This window comes from Coenobita brevimanus, chromosome 57, assembly GCF_032717465.1.
Source record: "Coenobita brevimanus isolate Jiangsu-jjx chromosome 57, ASM3271746v2, whole genome shotgun sequence".
In the NCBI taxonomy this organism is placed as follows: Eukaryota; Metazoa; Arthropoda; class Malacostraca; order Decapoda; family Coenobitidae; genus Coenobita; species Coenobita brevimanus.
This window is the reverse complement of record NC_137010.1, coordinates 17,022,768-17,044,199: the sequence shown is the minus strand read 5'-3', so window position 1 is coordinate 17,044,199 and position 21,432 is coordinate 17,022,768. Positions and strand designations below refer to the sequence as shown.

The 21,432-nt window shown below is 41.4% G+C and overlaps 1 protein-coding gene across 2 annotated transcripts in view; it reads left to right on the top strand.

Moving 5' to 3' along the window:
• LOC145402104 (pyrroline-5-carboxylate reductase 3-like) overlaps positions 1–21,432 on the top strand; it is a 100,293-nt gene that overhangs the window by 27,489 nt on the left and 51,372 nt on the right. For both annotated transcript variants that reach the window (XR_013897707.1, XM_080274222.1), the window contains exon 3: positions 4,419–4,514. Coding sequence is in view for 1 of the 2 variants with exons in the window: in XM_080274222.1 (XP_080130348.1) it covers positions 4,419–4,514 (96 nt within the window). In the remaining variant the exon portion in view is untranslated. The remainder of the gene's footprint in view (positions 1–4,418; positions 4,515–21,432) is intronic.

Below are 21,432 nucleotides of genomic sequence, written 5' to 3'. Positions count from 1 at the left end.
CCTGATCATTTAATGGTGGCTCCCCCTGATGCTCAATCTCTAGCAGCCCCTTTGTTCAGTCCCTTATCCCTTAGATCACACAATAACCTCATCCCAAATCAATTTTGGTCTTCCTCTTGCAGCTTTACCATCAACATTCATATCTTTCATCCTCTGCACCCAGTTGCCATCCTCCATCTTCTCCACATGCTCAAAAGTCAATCTACCCTTTCTCATCACAGCACTAATATTTTCAAGTCCCATCTTTCCTTTCAACTCTTCATTCAGTCCTAACCCCCCCTCCTCGAGGATTGCCATTCACATCCATTGCAGTACACATCCATCTAATCATTTATATCACAACATTTGAGCATATGAATATCCTCCTCCTTCACTTCCTAAGTCTCATTACTATGCAGCATTGTACTCAACCTCTATGCCATGAGGATATACCCAGGATGTCAGAAGCCAGTGTTTTACTATGGGGATAGCAGAGGGCGGTCTAAAGCTTCCTGGCTCCTCCTACTACTTGGATGTGGTACTAGTAGGAAGATAAGTTCGTGGCAAAGTGGTTAAGGGGTTAACACATGCTACATATAAGGACACCATAGCACAGCAGAAGAGCTCTGTCAGTATCAGGAGCAAAACTCACTGAACTTCTTTCAAGTATTCTTTACCCTTGCTACCGAGCTAGCTTCAGCACGTACTGTATGCCCCCCAAATAACAAAACTCCACACACTCAAGAGACTGTTCAGCTAGTTTAATCCTCTCGTGCTTCTCTGCATCTCTATGCTCTGTGCTGCACACACACACATGCATAGCACCTATTTAACGCGTTACCCACGTTTCGGCAATATGAGTTCTCTCCCAGGCCGCGTTTCACTTCAGAACTCTCTCCCACCAGTCTGCAAGGAGCTATCACAGCGAAAGGATTTATGTCGCTTTACTGAGTGCCAATGAGGGATATGCCTTCATAAAAGTAGTGTGTCACTGGTGGCCCAACACATGGTATCCGGACATTTTCTTCTCATGTTGCATGATGCACCACCAGTGGATCACTGAGGTAGTGTACTAATTTGGCCCAGGTACTGGTAGCGCAGTCTCTGCTCACCCTTACCTGGCACTTCTGTTTTCTTTGGTTTGTTACCACCTCATTTTTTGTCATGAAGTTCCAGGTGGCACTTAGCTATTTAGGTAATTGAAGGAAGTCCAAGCGAAGGTTCAACACTACCTTTTTTATTATTATCTTGTTTCTTGTTCATTTTTCCTCCTCCTAATCTCTTCACCAGCCTTCTAATTTTTTTTTTTTTTTTTTTTTTTTTTTTTTTTTTGTTGCATCACTGAAGACAATGTTTCTTGCAACCAAGCATAATGATAGCTGGGTACATTGAATGCTGTAATAGTAATCATCAGTATCCAGCCAGGGATAATTACAAGTATTGGTTATAATTAATCATTTATAATTATTAAAAAAAGTTTAATAACCAGAAACATCCAGCACTTATCTTTTTTTGTTGCTTCCTAACAAAGTAAATGTAGAACTGTTAGAAACAAGAGTGGTTACTCCATTTTTTCTTCCAGTAAAAAATCACAAATATTTATCATTAGTAAATTTACTCTTTGTTTGCTTTTTCAAGAAAAGTGTATTTGCATCTCATGGCTCTAGTTCTGCAACACAGAGTTGTTTTTCAATATTTTTGTGTAATTAATAGTATTGTTTGACATCTAAATGAAATGTTTCATTTTTCAAGTTGAAAATTAAGAGCCACCCATATACAGTATATTTCTCATACCCTTGTGGCATACTGCTCATGACCACACTCCTTGTGCATTGACGGACCTGCCACTTGCCCTACATATCACTTTTGTTTTATTTGGACTTACCCTTAGACCATGGTGCCCCATTCCATCTTTCCATTTTTATAATCTTTATTCCACCATCCTCACCTTCTTTATGGTCATCACCAAGTCATCAGCATACAAGACCTAATCTAGTTATAAAGTCATGCGAGAGAGGTTCATGCACTATGATTAACAGTAAGGGTCATAAAACTGACCCTTGATTCATACCAACATACACAGAAAACTCACCAATCAGATCTCCATTCACTCTCTCCTGGGTTGAGCGCTCTCTTACCAGACACTTTTCAATTCAAGTGCGACCAGAATTGTTCAGTGGCAGAGTTCATGTTTAATGACCGCGGTGTTGGCAGTTCAAACCTGTACCAGAGCACATACATACATACATCATCTATTCCTGTGTTGCCCCATGAGGAGTGTAGGAGCTCAGGGCTAGGCAAGTTGGTCCTGAGATTTAAGATGAGAGTGACCAGCCTCACACATTGCTGAATGGCATTACGTGAGCAATAAACCCCAACCATCCCTTGGATATAAACCTACACGGGTGCAATCTGGTTGGAGCAGCTTCATTACCCGCTAAACCATCAGGCGCCATAGTTTGGTTCCTGGTGTACAGGAAACCATTTGGCTTGTCACTTAGTGTAGAGTCACCCATAGACAAAAGGAAAAGGAAAGAAAGAAGGAAGGAAGAGAGAAAAGGGCAGTCCCCTGAGAGCAGCACTACAGTACATCAAGTGAGTGGATGGTGAGTGCCCCCACCTACCACTAGCATACTGTATTTGTGGTAAGTGATGTAATGGTCTCTCTAAGGATCTCACATTTCCCTGCAGAGCTATGTGGTCCAAAGCTGGCCCATTACCCACTTCACTACCTCCCTAAGCACTTTCAAAAGCTGTCTTCAGAGCAACAGCAACAAAGTACAGTGATCCCTTGGTTGTCGTGCATAATTGTTACTGCGCTTAGTTCATGATAACAAAATTGGATAATGAAAGCACAGAACGTATGGGGTTTATCCTAATTGGTACCCTTCTGGACATCCCATTTATAGACTTGCATTTTCCCTTTTACAACAATTTATACCCACTTAATGCATATACATACCGTACTATTATTACATATATCAGAAACGTACATAGGCATGGGTAGGTTAATAGGAAATCATGAAAAAGGCACAGTATAGAAGAAACACATACCCAGATATGGACCTGAGATAGGCTTGAGGTAGGGAGTGGCGAGTTAGTGGTCTTCACTTCCTGGGATTACAGTAACTCCTTGTGAAGGGCCTCATCTTTGAATCCCTCAAACCCATCAGAAACCACAGGTTTGCACCATCATTGTGAACAGAAATTAGCTCAGGTGTGCAATAACAAAGTCCCCCCCTCCCCCACATCACACAGAAAATAATAATCATATTAAAGCTGTGCAGGTATGCAGGTTTTCATCTAGCAGTGATGACGAGAACTTCAATAACCAAGGGATTACTGTACAACTCTCTCTTTCTCTCAGTATATTTTTCCAGAAGCTGTCAGACAATAAATTTTTCATCAGTAGTCCCTTTGCTTGGCATAAACCTAACTGCATTGCTTGAGTATTCACTCTTTCCATAATCGTACCTTCCAGGATTCTATCCATTAAGTTCATTATCTGGTTCAGTTTTCAGTGACTAAATGAAGACTGTCTGTAGCTACTGTAATTAGGTATACCTAGTAGATAATGAATATTATTTTGCAGGGTGGGATAAAGTTTTTGGTTTCCCTTCTTTAACCCTTTTTGCGTGGACATTTTTGTTCCCAATTCTTAACAGTTGTCTAGTATTCAGCATAGAAAGATAACCTAAGACTGAGGGGATTAGAAACAACCACTGTGATATGCTATTTTCTTAATTCTTTTTTTCCACTTTCTTCTTGATACTATCAGATTATATTATTCAGTTTTAGAAAGCACTGCAGAATTGACTTTTTTTTTTTTTTTCCACACTTCTGGCTAATAGCAAATGAGTGTTTTCAGTTTAGAGAGGAGAATTTATTGGTCTAGAGTGAAAATTAGTGAATAAAAAGTGAACAACTGAGTAGGGGAATTTCTTGGTCAGTAGCAATAAAGAAGTGAATAAAAAATGAAAATACAGAATATTGTGGTAAATCTTCGTTGCATTATCAGATGTCTGAAGTGATTAAAAATCTGCATGAGACAGTTGCTGTAGATACTAATGAATTTCATCTACAACCACCTTCATGTAATTTCAGTTGTTTAATTGCCACTGTTCAATGGCATTCTGTATTTTATTTGTTCTCGCTTCTCTCAGATGATTTTCTGAAGCTTTGGGGAAACCTTTTATTGTAAAAGATTAGAAGTGATATCCATTAACTTTCTCAGCCTGAGGATATATTACTCCAGTCTGAATAAGATGATCTCTTATTAGAAAAAATACCATCATATAAAAAAGATATCTTTGTGCTAAAAGAGTTAACTCCTTAACCTTTTTTTTTTTTTTTCCCTACAACCAAAACATATAGGACTAAATGAGGCTAGAGGAGAGCTGTGGTGCTGAGGTGGTTAATGTAAGCCACTATATCAACAGGACTGGTGGATCCTCCGCATGTAACAGCAAGTGCACCCTCCAACCGCAACCTGATTAAACTGTGTGCCATGGGTGTTCACACAACACACGATAACAGTGAGTTTCCCTACTGTCATCATATGCACTTTATCTCACACCCATTTTTCCATTCATGGCATGTTATTCTTCACTGTCATCATCATAACCTTTATTTCCTCCCAATAATTATGATTGGTTGTTGTTGCTGTACCCCAATCTGACTGAATGGACCCATCAACCACAAGCAAGCAGCCACCTTCCTTTGGCAGGCAGCACCTCTTCAGGGTCAGAACAGGTCCTTCCACATGGCCAGGTGCTGGGAAAATGGAGGAGGCATAGCCATCAAGAGGAGGAGCTGTGCACAGTCATGACTTTGCTACGCGACTGGGTTACATGAAGTGAAAATCCATTGCATAATGATTTATCACATAATGAGGTTGATAAGACATAAGTACACTGTGGATAGGGAGGGGGCCTATGAGCACATAACCAATTAAAGAAAAGAAAAAAAAAAACTTTTAGGCTTTCTCTCAGTGCCCCTCAGTAGCAACTGGGGGAGGTGGTTCTTGAATCGGTAGAGAGGTGGCCTACAGTCTTAATGGATCTAGGTTCAAATCTTGATAAGTCACAAAGTTGAGTATTTCACGGAAAGAAAGTTATCTCTTAAAATTGCACACTGCACTATTTTTTATGCTTTTGCACAGTTAATTGGCATTAGCACTGGTGTTTCAGTAGATTTTCATGCACAAAATGCAGTGCTGGGCAGGTGCGCAAACACTTGCGCAAAGCGCAATTGCGCACCGTTGCGCTCTGGTGAATATCGTTTGCGCATTGCGCACCACATGAGACCATGCGCAATATTGCTCTTGCACACCTGCCTTTCGCACATGCCCTGTCCAAGGGATATGTGGTCTTGGGAGCTTCCTGTATGTCTGGACAAGGGATGGGGGAGGCTCTGGTGGGTTGCGAGGGTTCTGCTGGGGGGAGGCAGGAGGGACAGAGGGTAGTAGCATTTCTTAAAATGTTGCAACAGAGATGATATATTTTAATATTTTTTTAATTATTATTAGTAGTAAATAATAATAAAATACATTATTTATTAAGAGTAGCAAAAATCATTAAAACAAATTATTTTAAATCAAATATCCACAGCCTAATAATTTATTAGGCCATGGGAATTTGATTTAAATAATATGTTTTAATGATTTTTGTAAGGAATTACACATCCTATTGTATATCTATATTGAATTATGAAATAAAACGTCCTGTGAAAATGCAGATAAAAGTAAAACTGGCAACATCACAGCCTTTGTTTCCCCTGTCCCTCCGCTTCGCAGCCCTCTCACTCCTCTGTTTGAACTTCCATGAGTGAAAAAGTTACTACAGGACAGTATTGTGATTCCAGCTCTAATGTATGGAAGTGAAGCTTTGACCTTGTTGGAGGGACAAGTCAAGAGTGAGAGCAGTGGAAATAAATGAGCTATTTGAGAGGAGCATGTGGAGTTACATGGAGAGAGAGACTGACAAATGAGAAAGTGAAGGAGCATTGTGGTGTGGATGTGGATGTGATAGGAAGCGTTAGGAGAAACACATTGAGGTGGTTTGGTCATATGGAGAGGATGGAGAGTGAGAGGCTAACAAGGAGAGTGTATGTGAGTAAGGTGAAGGGAGGGGGAGGCCAAAGATGAGATGGAGGGATGGAGTGAAGTATATGAGAGAGGGGGGTGTGAGCTGGGAGCAGGGCAGTGAAATGGCAGGGGACAGGACGACGTGGAGGCGATTTGTTGCTTGTTTGTAGCCAGTGGCCACCCCTTAACATGATTTAGGCGTCTAGCAATAGATAGATAGATAGAATAATAATAAATAAAAGTAAGTATGCTAATTTGTTTAGATATCTCAATATTTTACAGTACTTCCCACAAATATATGCAGATGGTTTGCGCCAGCGCTTAGCGACATTACGCAAGCTAAATATTAGATTGCGCACTTGTGCAAATTACAGATAATATAAAATAATAAATAAAAGTAAGTACAGTAGAACCTCTTTGGTCTGGACCCCTTTAATCCGGACTTCTGTTAATTCGGACAAAATTTAAAAATAATAAGCTCCAAAAATATGTTGAAAGTAATTCTAAAGTCATTTTCAGTATCGGCGCGGAAAGCGATCGTCATTCGTTTAGTCTCGGATCACGTTAGGTCACAACGTGGGCGCCTGTTTAAACACACGCTAGCATTCATTCCATCAACTAGTTCACCAACCATTTATACTTTTACGCTGTATTTCAAAAGTTAATCCTCCTTACCATGCCCCTTAATGCAAGTGTAGATTCTGCAATGAATAAAGGTGTTAAAAGGAGGAATTTGCTTACACAAAAATGGGTCAGAATATTCTGCAGTGTTTAATGATTACTGTAGGTTATTTTTTGTACTTAAATATGCTTTACTTGTACATCAAACATTAGCTTCTTGCCCATATGGGCATTATCAATATGCCAAAGATGACAATGTATTTTTTGCCTACATAAGTTTTATTTTTATTCCAAATATTACAGTTAATTAATTTATTTATTTTTTTGCATACACGGGCCTTAGTCACTTACTACAATTTAAAATGTAGGCTAGTTTCTTGTCATGGCCTTACCTGTAAATTATGCAATACAAAACTATCGTACATGATTAGCTTGGTTATTTTAGTATCCTTTCATCTTTTGCAGTTATGTAGGGTTGACATATGCCATATATGTTAATAATTAACAAACATACCATATGTAGATAGTTTTTGGTATGAACTGGAGATTACCCTGATGGTCCGGACAATCTGCTAATTCGGACAACCCTTCCCCCCATATAGTCCGATTGAGAGAGGTTCTACTGTATGCTATTTTATGTAAATATCTCAATATTTTACAGTAATTCCCACAAATATATCCAAATGGTTTGCGCTTGCGCTTTGTGGCATTGCGCAAGCTAAATATTTGTCAGATTAAGCGCAAGGTAGTAAACAGTGGACTGCGCTTGCGCAAGGTCCTTCTTCGTTTGCACTGCCCACCACTGACAAAATGGAATGAAATGCAGACATTCACAGCAAGCCTAAACATTGGGCAGCCATCTTGGCTCAATCAGCTGATTGGGAGGCATTGTTCTAGTGACTCTGCGATCATTTCGTCATCATTACTCAGAAAATCGGTCTAACTTTTTGTTCATCTTAATAGCAATTTATCACATAATGAACAAACGTATAATGAGACCTGACTGTATAAGAGATACCCATGACTACAGTAATAGTCTCAGTCCAGACTTTGACTTCGTGGTAAATGTGGTAGAGTTCCCAACCTAGGAGTGTAGTTTAACCCCTAAAGACCTATGCCGCACGATCGTGCTTTTGTGTAATTTGAGATGCCAGCCTATCTTGCACGATAGATAAAGACACACAGAAAACTGGGGGAGGGAAACTCAGCCCCTTTCGTGATGTATATGGGATCAGACCAATGAGAGCTAGAGTGTCTGGGGTGGTATGGCTTGATTGGCCCCCTAAGGTGAGGGAGAAGGAACCTCCCCCCACCACCACCATCACTTTCCCTTCCTCAGCTCCATTGCATCATCTCCACATCGTCCCCTCCCAACCAACCATACTCCAACGTACCCCCTACAGGAGTGCGTGCATAGCAACCCTTCTCCCCCCCTCCCTCCTCCCCTATCCCTCCATCCTCCTCTCCCCTCCAGCCACACACACTCCACCTCCACTTTTCGCCTGGCTTATTTTGTTGTTATGGGCATATACCAGACTGACATTTCATGCCTAGGGAACACTTCACATTGACATTATCTATCTATCTATTGCCAGACACCATAATCACGTAAGGGGTGGCCATTTGACTTTGAGTTATTTGTTTTATGGGGAGGGGCACTAACCCTCCACCAACCCACTTGTTGACACGTAGGGAGCACGTATGGTTTGGTTATATGGTTACCACCCAGCGTAGTAAATGGTTTCTTGGCTTACAGGAAACCATTAGGCTTGTCACTCAATGTAAAGCCACCCCATCTTAGTTTTGTATATATAATTATTTACCGTAAATAATGCGTTTTCTGTACATTTTCTATTTTCGCCTATGGGGGATTGGTAACTTTTTTGCGTCTTTGACGGGTAATTGTGCGATAACTATTTGGTCAGTCTGGCTGAAACATACATTTTCAGGTGTGTAAAATCAGTCTCTTGAAATGTGGAAGAAAAATTTTTACCTTGGTGAAAGTAAAAAAATTGACCTTGTTTTGCGGCTGGAGGGACAGACCTGCTGAGCAAATTGCGTACTTCAGGGGTTAAGGCCAGTTACTGGAACTTAGCCCCACATTACTCCATAGTACCTCCCAGGGTGATGGTAACTGTCCACCAATTACCTTTTTGGTGGGCTAACAGGTGCTGCACCTTGCCCAAGGGTGACCCAGGACTGTACAAGACAAGGGGATCCATCTTCCCTAAACCAAATACATGCTCTGGCTTTTTTTTTTTTTTTTTTTTTTAAGAGAACAGAGGAGGGAATACAAATGAATAAAATAAAAATAATCATACTTCAGATTACTTGTGTCCTCTGTTCATAAAATATCTGTAACAGTTAGACTTGAACAGCTGTGAGTTGAAGTTTGGAGGGAAACAACTCTGAGGAAGCGAGTTCCAGAGAGATGCAGTTTGGGGAATGAAAGAATTCTGATAGGCAGAAGTTCTGCAATTTGGCTGAATGACATTCCAGTCATGAGCGCTACCAGATGCCTGTGTAGCACGAGGGAAGGCATGGAGAGTTGGCACCATATACGCAACTTTGCCTGAGCATTTGCCATAAAAATATCTGTAAAATAATGCAAGGGAGGCCAAGCACTTGTTTTATGTGTGTCAGTCTCTCTCTTAGCAGAAATTTAATGATAAGTATTGAATGAGGAAGTGAAGGAGCGTTGTGGCGTGGATGTGGTTGTGGTAGAAAGTGTTAAGAGAAATACTCTGAGGTGGCTTGACCATATGGAGAGCGAGAGACTAATGAGGAGAGTGTATGCGAGTGAGGTGGAAGGGGGGAGAGGGAAAGGAAGGCTGAGGATGAGATGGAGGGATGAAGTGGAGAGGTATATGACAGGGGTGTGTGAGCTGGGCGCAGGACAGTGAAATGGCGTTGGACAGGGCGACATGGAGGTGTTTTGTTTGTGGCCACCCCTTACGGGATTGAGACATCTGGCAATAGATAGATAGATAGATGTATTAAATTATTCAGCATCAGCTGTCCAAGCTCAAAGACAGTCCCCATTCATAGATTCGATATGACTTATTTGAAAATGGTGGTAACGCGTCTTCCTAGGGGGATAAGTCATATCAAATCTTAGAAAGGGGACTGTCTCTGAGCTCGGATGGCTGATGTAGAATAATTTATCACCACAAATAAAACAAGTGCTCAGCTAAAACTACAGTATAAATCAGTTATTTCAGGAAGCATGATTTAACTCAACTTTGTAGCAGCTTCATTAAAAACGACAAAAAGAAATATAGAAGTGCCAGGTTTTCAAAATTTGAGCTTCATTTTCAGGGAACTAAAACAACAAGAGCAATATATTCTCCTGTTTTATGTTTTTGTTACAGAGCTTTTTCATTATTTCAGTAGTGTATGATGGTATAATTTGCCACACAGGTTCTCACATCAATAAAGAATAATCATGGTAGTTGAACACGTACTCGGGGCGGAGAAGCTGTTATACTAATTTTACGCTACTAAGGCCTAGAAGTCACGCCCACTGTCTGTGGAAACTGGTGATTGGTTCTTATCAAATGTTCGAGTGGCTACCCATGTAATCATACTAAATGTGTTCTCAGTTTGTAATCAGTCTTTTACTTCTCTTCAGTAATGTTAATAATCAAGAAAATAAGCATAAAAATAATATGAAGGAATTAGCATTTCACAGGGGATGCTAGAAAAGTTAAATATGTATCATAAACTGTTGAAGTCAAGGATACATTTCGTTTTCGAATGAAGCCTATTCACTATTTCTTTGTTTTGTGCTGTATCAAACATAAATTTACCACAAACAAATGACGCCAAACATAGAGTAAAATAGTCCATGAAGTACATTGTGTATAGTCTAGTTATATCCCAAATCATTATATAACTGATAAAAGTCAATATTATTATAGCCATCTTTGGCGAGGTAAAATGCTCAGAGGAACAGCCAGTCACTCGGCGGGAAATTAAACCTACCACCAGCCAGCTGATGTCATCTGGCAACTGTGAAGTGTCAAACCCTGATAAATTCCCTAATTTATTTTACTACCCAGTTACATACTGTATATTGCAGTACCAGTAAGACTATGTTGTACTTTAAAATTCATGGTAGCTTATAATTATGAAGGCCTTATAACTAACGGTTACCTAAATGATAGAGTGTGGAAGTACCGACAGTGAGCACGTATGTACAGTACAGGGCTGCAGGGATACACCCTGCTCGTCATGGAGAGAGAAAGAGACTTGGGAGAACAGCAGGGTGGTGAGTAGGGAGGTTAAGTTGCCTGTTTAATTTCGCAATACATTGCATTCAAAGATACTTATATTATGAGCAGCAGAAAAATCTTCATTTGAAAACTTTCATTACTTTGGCTGTTCCTCTTACCCCCTCCCCCCATGGTCTACGCCTATATATCAGAGTTTTATGAGTTATACAATGACTTGGGATATATATTGTTGTACAAACTTTAGTTCGCTAAATATTGTATCTTATGTTTGGTATCATTTGTTTGTACCTACTGTATGTTTGCCACATTCAGAGAAATAGTGAATAGGCTTCATTCGAAAGCGAGCATGCATCCTTGACTTCGACTATTTGTGGCATTTATTTTACATTATTAACCCCTTAACCGCGGGGCGTCACTTTCATGACGCTTGGGAGCAAGGGATCATGCTGCGGGGCGTCGCTTTTGTGATTCTGTGTTATTTTGAATTTACCCGGGCTTCCAAGTGGGGGCTTGTATCATCTATCAGTACTGCCAATGTCCAACTCTAGTCAGCACTCCTAATCTCATCTGTACTCCCATCCATTGTTGACAATTTAGCCATTTCTCCCCGTTCTTGACTCCCCTGCCTATCCCCCCTCCATTACACTATCCTCTCGCCTGCCCGGCCGTGCTATGCTAAGTAAATCTTCCCTGGAATTTTTCACTGATTTCATCCATTGAAATAAGCCCTATGCCCTATTCTTATACCAAATAATATATACAAGAAAGAAATAAGGTAAGTGAGAGTGCCATACACCTGGAATTGGCTAATTATCACCTGACAACACCTCACGTGCACTCGTTCGCTAATTTTCGCTGTTTTTTTCCCCTTGAAATATGCCATATAATCTATTTTCGTAATAAATATACATATAAGGAGGGAAGGGAGAAGCCTAAGTGATATTTACATTCACCTGGAACTACCTAATTTATAATGTATTGACCAGATTTCCTGCAAATCATTTCAGTGAAATACATAGCTGTTTCAAGAGCTACATTGGTAGCACTGAATAACCCCTCAGTAGGCCTCAACCCGGGCCGGCCCTCCTTTATCAGTTCTCTCTCATCTTCCGAAGAGGAGGTACGGCTCATTCTCTTGCTGACTTCAGGGCCTTTTTTCACCCCCATGCAAAGGGCCCTGTGACCTTTACCCCCTACTAAACCTCGCGTGGAAAGAGGTAAAGGGCTGACAATTGATAAAAGAGTGACTACGATCTTTCTCTTGAGTAAAACAGTGCAAGTGGAATTGTAAATAATGTGTAAACAGCAAGTGAAAGTAATGAATGTAAATATACGTGAACAATGGAAAATAGTTTTATAAGTTACTTCAAGTGACAGTGCATAACACAGTGTAAATAAAATAGAAATGTAAATAACGTAAATAAAATAGAGAACATAAATAGAAATGTAAATGAGTAGTATTATAAGAATACGAGTATATACCCTAGGAGTAATGAAAGTGAAAGTTTCACTATAGCATGTCTGAATACTGTGAGTTATGAGAGTGAAGATGAAAGTGACATTCACTCTCAATGCCAGTATACAGGACGAGAAAGTGAATGCTACGTATTTTACTGAAAGAAATTGAATCCCTACAGTGACAATAAACTAATACTACTGAAGGAAACTTATGGATAAAGACTGTAGATATATATAAGTGTTATATAGTAATAGATATATAAAGTGTGAGGGGTTTTATGAATAATAAATGACAGAGTACCAAGAGCGAACTAGCGCAAGTGCGGCGGTCAGACGCGCTCATAATTTTCATTGCTTTCACAGTGTTTTTTTTTTTTTTTTTTTGGAGTATGGATCCCAAACTACTTGAAAATCATAGAGTAGTGTTTATAGTGTTAATATCTGGCTGTGGTAATCATATTACCGGTTGTCGGGAAGTGTAAAGTGGAGACTTCGTTACCCAACTTCAGAGGTCTCCACAAGTCCTACGGTAACTGACGAAGGCTCAACAAACATTCCAGGAGAAAGCTGAAGGTATGTGCCATAAGCATATATAATTTTAATATTCTAGGACTAATAACTGATTTTTGGCAAATATTTTTTGAGAGTCTGTCGGAGCCCGAATAACCCCGCGGCACACGCAAAACATCGGTAAACATGCCCGCGGTGTAGGGGTTAATATCCTCTCTAATGTGCTAATGCCTTGAAATAATTTGCATTGTTATACTCCTAATAAATAACATTACTGTAGAGAAAATCTTGTCTGTTTATGAACTGTCAACTCATTTAATATAAATAAATGGGCAGCTGCATGAACATTTTGTATGGACCAATCAGCTGTTTTCAGACACAGAAAGTGGACATGGCTTCTAGGCCTTAGTAGCCTAAAACAAGTATAACAGTGAGGGACATATGGTGACAGACAATTTCCACAAGTTCCCCAGTGAAGAGCTGAGAGGAAAGATGGGAATTGAATGAGATGGTGTTGTGGTGATGAGGGTTAGAATGGGATGGTTTGGGCATTAGGTGACTAAGGTCGACACATGCAAGCATGTTTTACCCTTTATAAATTATACAATAGAATGAGAAGAAGAATAGACCAAAGAAAAGTCATCAAGTTCTATGGGCTAATGCGACACTAAGTATGCAGCCTTAAAAGTATGTGTATTACCTTCATCAAAATGCTTATTTTACTATTGCAAATGTGTGCAACATGCATTAAGGAAAAGAGAGAGTAGGTTGATTACATACAAATCTGGGGGAAATAGCAGTCAGATACATTATTTTCTGGTCAGGAGGACTGATAGGGGTGTTAGTGAGGGATGTTAAAGTTATGGGAAGTGAGGAGTGTGTGCAGCAGCACATATTACAGTAAGACCTCACTATAACGGACTAATTGGGGCCTAAGCCATTCCGAGAAATGTGAAATTCCGATAAATGCGACATCCGGACTTCCCTCTGCTGACTTGGACTTTTTCTGATATATCAGACTTTAGTCCAGATCACATGAACGATTTTTAAACTATTTTGACTACCACTTCGGTACTGTACTGTGTTATAACTTCACTACATTAATCAAATGGTATAATATATATAATAATACTGTACTGTACACTGATAAATATGTCTCTTATTTACGTTAATGTGGTGGACATAGCTGAAGTGGTCAGGCAGTATGGACTGTTTCTGGCTTTATCAGACTTTTTCCGATATATAGGAATTTAGTCTGGTAGCTCCTCAAGTCCGATAAAAGCTAATTCCGGTCTATTGAAGTCCGTTATATCGAGGTTTTACTGTGTTGATATGTAACATAGTGCTTAAAGAATGAGTGATGAAAAAGAGTACCTATGTACCTAGGAGGAGAATATGGAAGCCGGAAAACCAAGCAGTAAGGGATGCTTTCTCCAGCGAGATGAGGAGAGATGGCGGCAGAACAGGGAGCTGTTGACAGAGACGTTAATGAACAGTACAGAGCCCTCTAGAACAACCTCTTGAGAGATGCTGATGCAGTATGCAGTTGGACAAGGGGCCCACCTAGACATAAAGTAACTTGGTGGTGGGATGAGGGTGGAGAAGCTGCAGTTAAGGAGAAAAGAAGGCTTTTCAGGGAATGGAAGAAGGGTGGTAACAAGGAGGAATACTTGGCTGCCAAGCGGAGGGCTAGAAGAGAGGTATACAGGGCGAAGTCTGAGTCACACAGACTTTTACTTGATAACCCAAATCGTGTGGAAAGGAAGAGTAAGATATTTAAAGTGGCAAATCAGGTGAAGAGGGATAATCGGGTTACTATATGTGAGCAATGTGTGAAGAATGATGAAGGAAGGATAGTGGTGAACAGTGGGGATATTAAAGTTGCATGACGAGAGCATTATAGCTGGTTGTTGTATGAGGAGTTTGACTGGGACCGGGAGGGTTTGGAGCCGGCAGATCCAGTGTTTGGAATTTGGCCTTGGATTGACACTGCTACTGTGAGTGAGGCAATAGGCAGGATGCAGGTGGGGAAGTCAACAGGTGTGTCTGGGTTGACTGCTGAAATATTGAAGGCCTCAGAAGATACAGGAGTGAAGTTAGTCACTGACCTGATAAATGTGATTATATATAGATTGTCCCAGATGACTGGCTGAAGAGTGTAATTGTAAATGTGTACAAGAGGAGGAGTGATGCCCAGTAGAGAGGAAATTATAGAGGTATAAAGCTTTTAGATCAGATAATGAATATACTGCACCATATACTTATCTCCTAGTTCTACTGACCATCAAAAATTCTTCGACTATCTTATGTCTGTGATGGAACACATTCTATCCATTTCTCCTTTCTAGATTTCGGTGTTCACCGCCATCTTTGGCTCTCCTCTCATTTCACTGATCCACCTGGTGAACAAGCCTTCGTCTTTTTTTATTCTTAACCCGCACCTTCCCAACCACTTTTCCACCACTGACTCCCCCCAGTCCTGACCAATTTTGGAAAAAAAAATTTTTGGCTCAAACCTCCACTTTTGGTGAGAAACATCGAAAATTCATAGAGAAATTGCTCACCTGAGGTTTAAAGTACTCAATACAGATAGCAGTACTCCTTACCTTACTGGGTTTTCTATCAGACTGTCTCCAAAGAAAACGAGTTCTATGGGAGGGTAACTATTCCACACCACTTATAAATGATATTTATTTATTTGATACGAATTTATATGTAGTACAAGAGTATGTTGGTTTTCACACAGTAATATAGGCAATATAAGCATTTTTTCACTCACCAAACACATCATCATACCTGACATTTTTTGGCTACATTACCTGATCATCATTTCTGACTGTTTCTTCCTCTAATGTTACATAAACATTGTCCTCAACGTTGTCATTGATTGGGGAATCACTCTGGCCCTGAATTTCATACTATGGCACGCCATATCTTTACTCTGGTAACAGGTGAATTGCCGAGACAATGGCATGCGAGGGGGGGGGGTCATGCTGGGTAAGGCATTGCCCCTGCCTGGCATCTTGTAGAGGAAGGTGTCTCGTGTATACGTACCAAAAATCACGCGCAAAAATTGAAAATTGTGCAAATTAGGGACCTTGCAATTGCTGCCCATTTATATACGTCAACGGGAGTGGCAGTGACAAAACGAATGGACGTATATTCATGTCAACGGGATGCAGCGGGTTAATGACCTAGAGCAGCTTGTACATCTCCCTACCTGTATCCCTGACTCCCTTGGAGAGAGCTCCAACATTCTTGACCTCTTCCTTACAACTAATCCTTTTGCTTACAGTGTTAATCTTTCCCCTCCGTTAGGCACCTCCGATCATAACCTTATTACCTTAACCTGTCCTGTCACTCCGGTACGGCCTGTGGACCCTCGAAAGAAACATCAATTGTGGCACTTTGAAGCTGCAGATTGGGAGGCCCTCAGGCAGTACTTCTTTGATTTTCCGTGGAATGATTATTGCTTCCATGGCTGGGAGCCATCTAAGTGTGCCTTGCACATTCTATCTATCTATTGCCAGACGCCTCAATCCCGTTTGGGGTGGCCACAAACAAATCGCCTCCAAGTCGCCCTGTCCCCCGCCATTTCACTGCCCTGCTCCCAACTCACACCCCCCTCTCTCATATACCTCTCCACCCCATCCCTCCATCTCATCCTCGGCCTCCCCCTCCCTCTTCCCCCCTCCACCTCACTCACATACACTCTCTTCGTCAGTCTTTCACCCTCCATCCTCTCCACATGGCCAAACCACCTCAGTGTGTTCCTCATAACGCTTCCTATCACATCCACATCAACACCACAACGCTCCTTTATATCCTCATTTGTCAGCCAGTCTCTCCATGTGACTCTACAGGCTCCTGTTAAATAACTCATTTCCACTGCTCTCACTCTTGACTTGTGACCTTCCAACAACGTCCAAGCTTCACTTCCGTACGTTAGAGTTGGTATCACAATACTATCATGTAGTAACTTTTTCACTTCCATGCACATTACAGAGGTTATTCTCTCAGGCATGGAAGCATACATTCCTTTCTCATATCCTTTGACTAATGCAAGAAAGCCTTGGTTTAATCACGCTTGTTCTAATGCTGTCCGCAACAAGGAGAGGGCCTATAAAAGGTACCGGGGCCAACCCACCCCTGAATCACATTGTTGTTGTTTCTGCCCAGAATCGTGCTAAGTCTGTTCTTCGCTCTGCTAAAAATAATTTCATCTGTACTAAATACTCTCTTTGCTCTGCTAAAAATAATTTTATCCATAATAAATGCTCTCAACTCCAATTTGAATTCTTCCCGCCTCTTCTGGCACCTTGCAAAAAACCTTTCTGATAATTTTACCTCATCATCCTTGCCTCCTCTCTTCTACTCTGATGGCTCTGTAGCTATTTCTTCCACTGATAAGGCAGACCTCTTATGCTCAGACTTTCTCCTCCAGTTCCACCTTTGGCGATTCTGGTGTTGTTCCTCCATCACTTCCCCCCTTTGACTTCCTCATGGCTGACATTAAAATTTCTTCAGCTGACGTATTTTCTGCCATTACTGGCCTCAGTACTAACAAGGCATATGGGCATGATGGAGTCCCTTCTGTTGTCCACAAGAACTGTGCTTCTGTGCTTACACCCTACCTAGGTAAACTCTTTCATCTTTGTCTTTCAACTTGTACCTTTCCTTCTTGCTGGAAGTTTGCTCTCATTCAGCCAGTCCCAAAGAAGGGTGACCATTCCCAACCCTCTAACTTCATCCAGTTACTTTAACATCCTGTGTCTCAATAGTTTTTGAGTCTATTCTTAACAGAAAAATTTTAAGCATCATTCCTATCACAACCTTCTTTCTGATCGTCAGAATGGGTTCCATCAAGGATGCTTCACTGGTGATCTCACCTATCTTTCAGACTCCTGGTCATCCTTCTTTTGGGATATTTCCAAACTGCCCTCTTACGGTTTCTATCCTTCTATCTGTGCCTTCATCTATAGCTTCCTCTCTGGTCATTTTATAGCCGCTGTTGTAGATGGCCATCGTTCTTCTCCTAGATCTATCAACAGTGGTGTTCCTTGGGGTTCTGTCCTGTCGCCAGCTCTCTTCCTTTTATTCATCAATGATCTTCTAAGTTGTACATCTAACTCTATCCACTCGTACGCTGATGATTTCACCCTTTACCTTTCCATTCGGTTTCCACAATGTCCATCTTAGCAGTTACTTTCAACAAACAAGGGATGAGGCTATGGCATACCTAATGTCTTACTTGGCTTGTGTCTCTGACTGAGGTAAAAATAATCTTGTTGTTTTTAATGCATCAAAGACTCAGTTTTTACTCCTAATAACCCATCAAAATCTTCCACAGGAGTACCCACTAATGTTTAATAATATCCAGTTCAATTCTGCATTATCCTTGAACATGCTTGGGGTTTCATTCACTTGGGACTTATCTTGGAAAGATCACATTACATCTCTTGTAAAATCTGTTTCCAAGAGATTAAGTGTGATAAGCCGACTCCATACCTTCTTTACCCCTGCACAATTGTTGACTTATACACGGGTTTTATTCGCCCCTGTTTAGAGTACAACTTTCATGTGTGGGGAGGCTCCCCACATACAGCTCTTCTCAATAGGGTGGAGTCAAAGGCTTTTCATCTCAACAACTCTCCTCCTCTTACTGGCTTCCTTCAACCTCAGTCTCTTCACCGCATGGCTGTGTCTTTATCACTTTTCTATCGCTACTTTAATGATCACTGCTCCTCTAACTGTCTGCTTGCATCCCTGCACCTCCACGACGGGTGCATAGCACCCATCTAGCAACAAACTCTCATCCCTTTTCTGTCCAACTCTCTAATGCAAGAGTTAACCATTATTACCAGTCCTTCAACTCTGGAACTGTCTCCCTTTGTCTGTATTTCCTACTTCCTTTGATCTCCAGTCTATCAAATGCAGTGTGTCCAGGCATCTCGAAATGATTGGGTCTTGAATTTGGCTCCCTTTTGTATTGTTTTTGTTTTTTTTCTTGGAAGGAACTGTTTTGCGGGCCCAGCCTTTGGTTCCTTCTTCCTCGCATTAAAAAAAAAAAAAATGGTAATGGAGAGAGTTCTAGAAGGTATGAGCAGAGAAAAAGTGAATATTGATGAGATACAGTTTGGGTTTATGCCAGGCAGTGGGACCACTGATGCCATATTCAGTGTTCCACAGCTTCAGGAAAAATATATTGGAAAGAAAAGGGAACAGTACTTTATTTTTGTTGATTTGGAGAAGGCCTTCAACAGAGTCCCTAGAGAGGTGGTGAAGTGGGCAATGAGAAAGCATGGGATGGAGGAGTGGCTGGTTAGGGTGGTTATGGCCATGTATGTGGGTGCTCACAACCAGGTAAAAATGAATGGAGATTTGAATGTTGAGTTTTCCATGAATGTTGGTGTGCATCAGGGGTCAATTTTGAGTCCCTTGTTGGTTATCATGTACTTGAAGCCCTCTCACATGACTTCAGAAATGGACTTCCGTGGGAGATGTATGCTGATGATTTGGTGTTGATTGCAGTGAATGAAAGGGAGGCGAAGGAAGGATTTAGGAACTGGAGAGATCGCATGGGGCACAATGGCTTAAGGGTAAATGCAGATAAAACAGAAGTGATGATATCTAGTGTTGGTGGCAGTACTGTCAAAGTAGAGGGAGAGTGGGCATGTGCAATTTGCCACAAGTGTGTGGGAAGTAAGTCCATCTTGTGCAGTGTTTGTGATAAGTGGGTGCATGAGAGATGTAGTGTTATCAGAGGTAGACTGTGAGATAATTCTGACTTTATGCATGCAGTTTCTTGAGGAGAGCAGGTGGAGATTGTCAGGTGTGAAAGGTTTGAACTTGCTGGTAAGTCTTTTGAGTGTGTGGAAGTTTCTTTATTTAGGAGACATGTTACGTGCTGGAGGTGGGGCTGGAGCTAACTCTTTGGCTAGGATGAGAAGTGGTTGGAAGAAGTTCAGGGAGCTGTTGCCTCTCCTGTCATTGAGAGGGTTCTGCCTACGTGCTAAGGGATCTAAATGCAGTATATGTTAAGAGTGTAATACTGTATGGTAGTGAGACCTGGATGGTAAAGGAAGAAGATATTCGCAGGCTTAGATGTACAGAAATGACAATGATTGGGTGGATGTGCAGAGTGTCCCTGCATGCAAGGCCTGGAGGGGCTGGGTTTACGATGGAAGAGTTGAGAGGTACGATGGGACTGGAGTGTATTGGTGTTGCGATGAGGGGAGGTAGATTGAGGTGGTTTGGGCATGTGGAGAGGATGGAGAATGATAATTGGGTGCAGAAAGTGAGAAGCGTTAATATTGGGGGTGGGGTTGTGAGGGGTAGACTGAAAACGATATGGGACGAGGTCACTAAATGCGACCTCAGAGTTAAGGGACTGAGGAGGGAGGCTGCCATAGATTGAGCAGCATGGAGAGCCGCCATTAGGTGACCAAGGCCGACACATACAAGCATGTTGGAGCCTTCAAAAACGAAACAAAAATGAAACTGCATGCACAATAAAGGGATCCATCCTACTGAAAGGGATAAGCTTTTGAATGTCTACAGTTATAGCAGTGTTATTAATCTGAAATTACCCTAACTACATTACAGCTCAACCTAACTATACAATAGGGTTACAACAAGTGACAATTGATCATTAAGAAGTCGATTGCATAACTTTTCCATTATAACGTGAGAGTTCAGTGAAGATATTTTTGAGCAAGAGACACCCACTTTTAACCCCTCAATGGCCGCGGACATTGAGTGACGTTTTAATGTAATTGTGCTGTTGACGTCGCGTTAGCGTGAACTTCAAACAATTATGGGAGGGGACCAAAGGGCAATGGTATATTAACCTGACCCAACTCTACCACCCCAATCACTCAGATGGTCACTTTTTCTCGGATGTTTTTGCCTATTTGTTTACATGTTAATGGCATGTGCACAGTGAATTTTGTATCTTCCGCAGATCATAATGAATCACAGGATGGGTTAGGAAGCTAAAAAACACATTGCCAGGTGCTCCAGGTGATTCTTTCCACATCTGTAAGAAAAAGAAATCAATTTTAGAACTGATAAAATGGTCCTGGAGCTGGCCAGGGAGCCTGTATGTTTCTGGACCCATGGTCATTGAGGAGTTAAAAGTCCCAAAGCAGTGTCCCAACTTTCATAAAGTGGTTCCGTGGCTGGTCCAAATTGTTATCATGGGTCGCCTCTGAGGCTTGGGGACAGCTGGTATCCCTGGACACTTATTCATTGTCATGAGGAGCAGATGATGAATTATGGGGAGAGTGATGCAGTGAGGCAGTGGGACAGCAACACATTATGGCAGTGGGAGAGCAATACATTGAGTCAGTGGGAGAGAGATGTGATGAGGCAGCGGGAGAGTGATGCAGTGTCGCAGTGGGAGAGGGATTTGGAGATGTAGCAGGAAGTTGATCCAGTGAGGCAGGGGGGAAAATGATCTGATAAGGAGGAAGAGTGACCAGGAAGGCCAGGCAGTGAAGAGGAGGAGGTGGTGGAGGCGGCGGCACACAAAGTGGAGAGAGG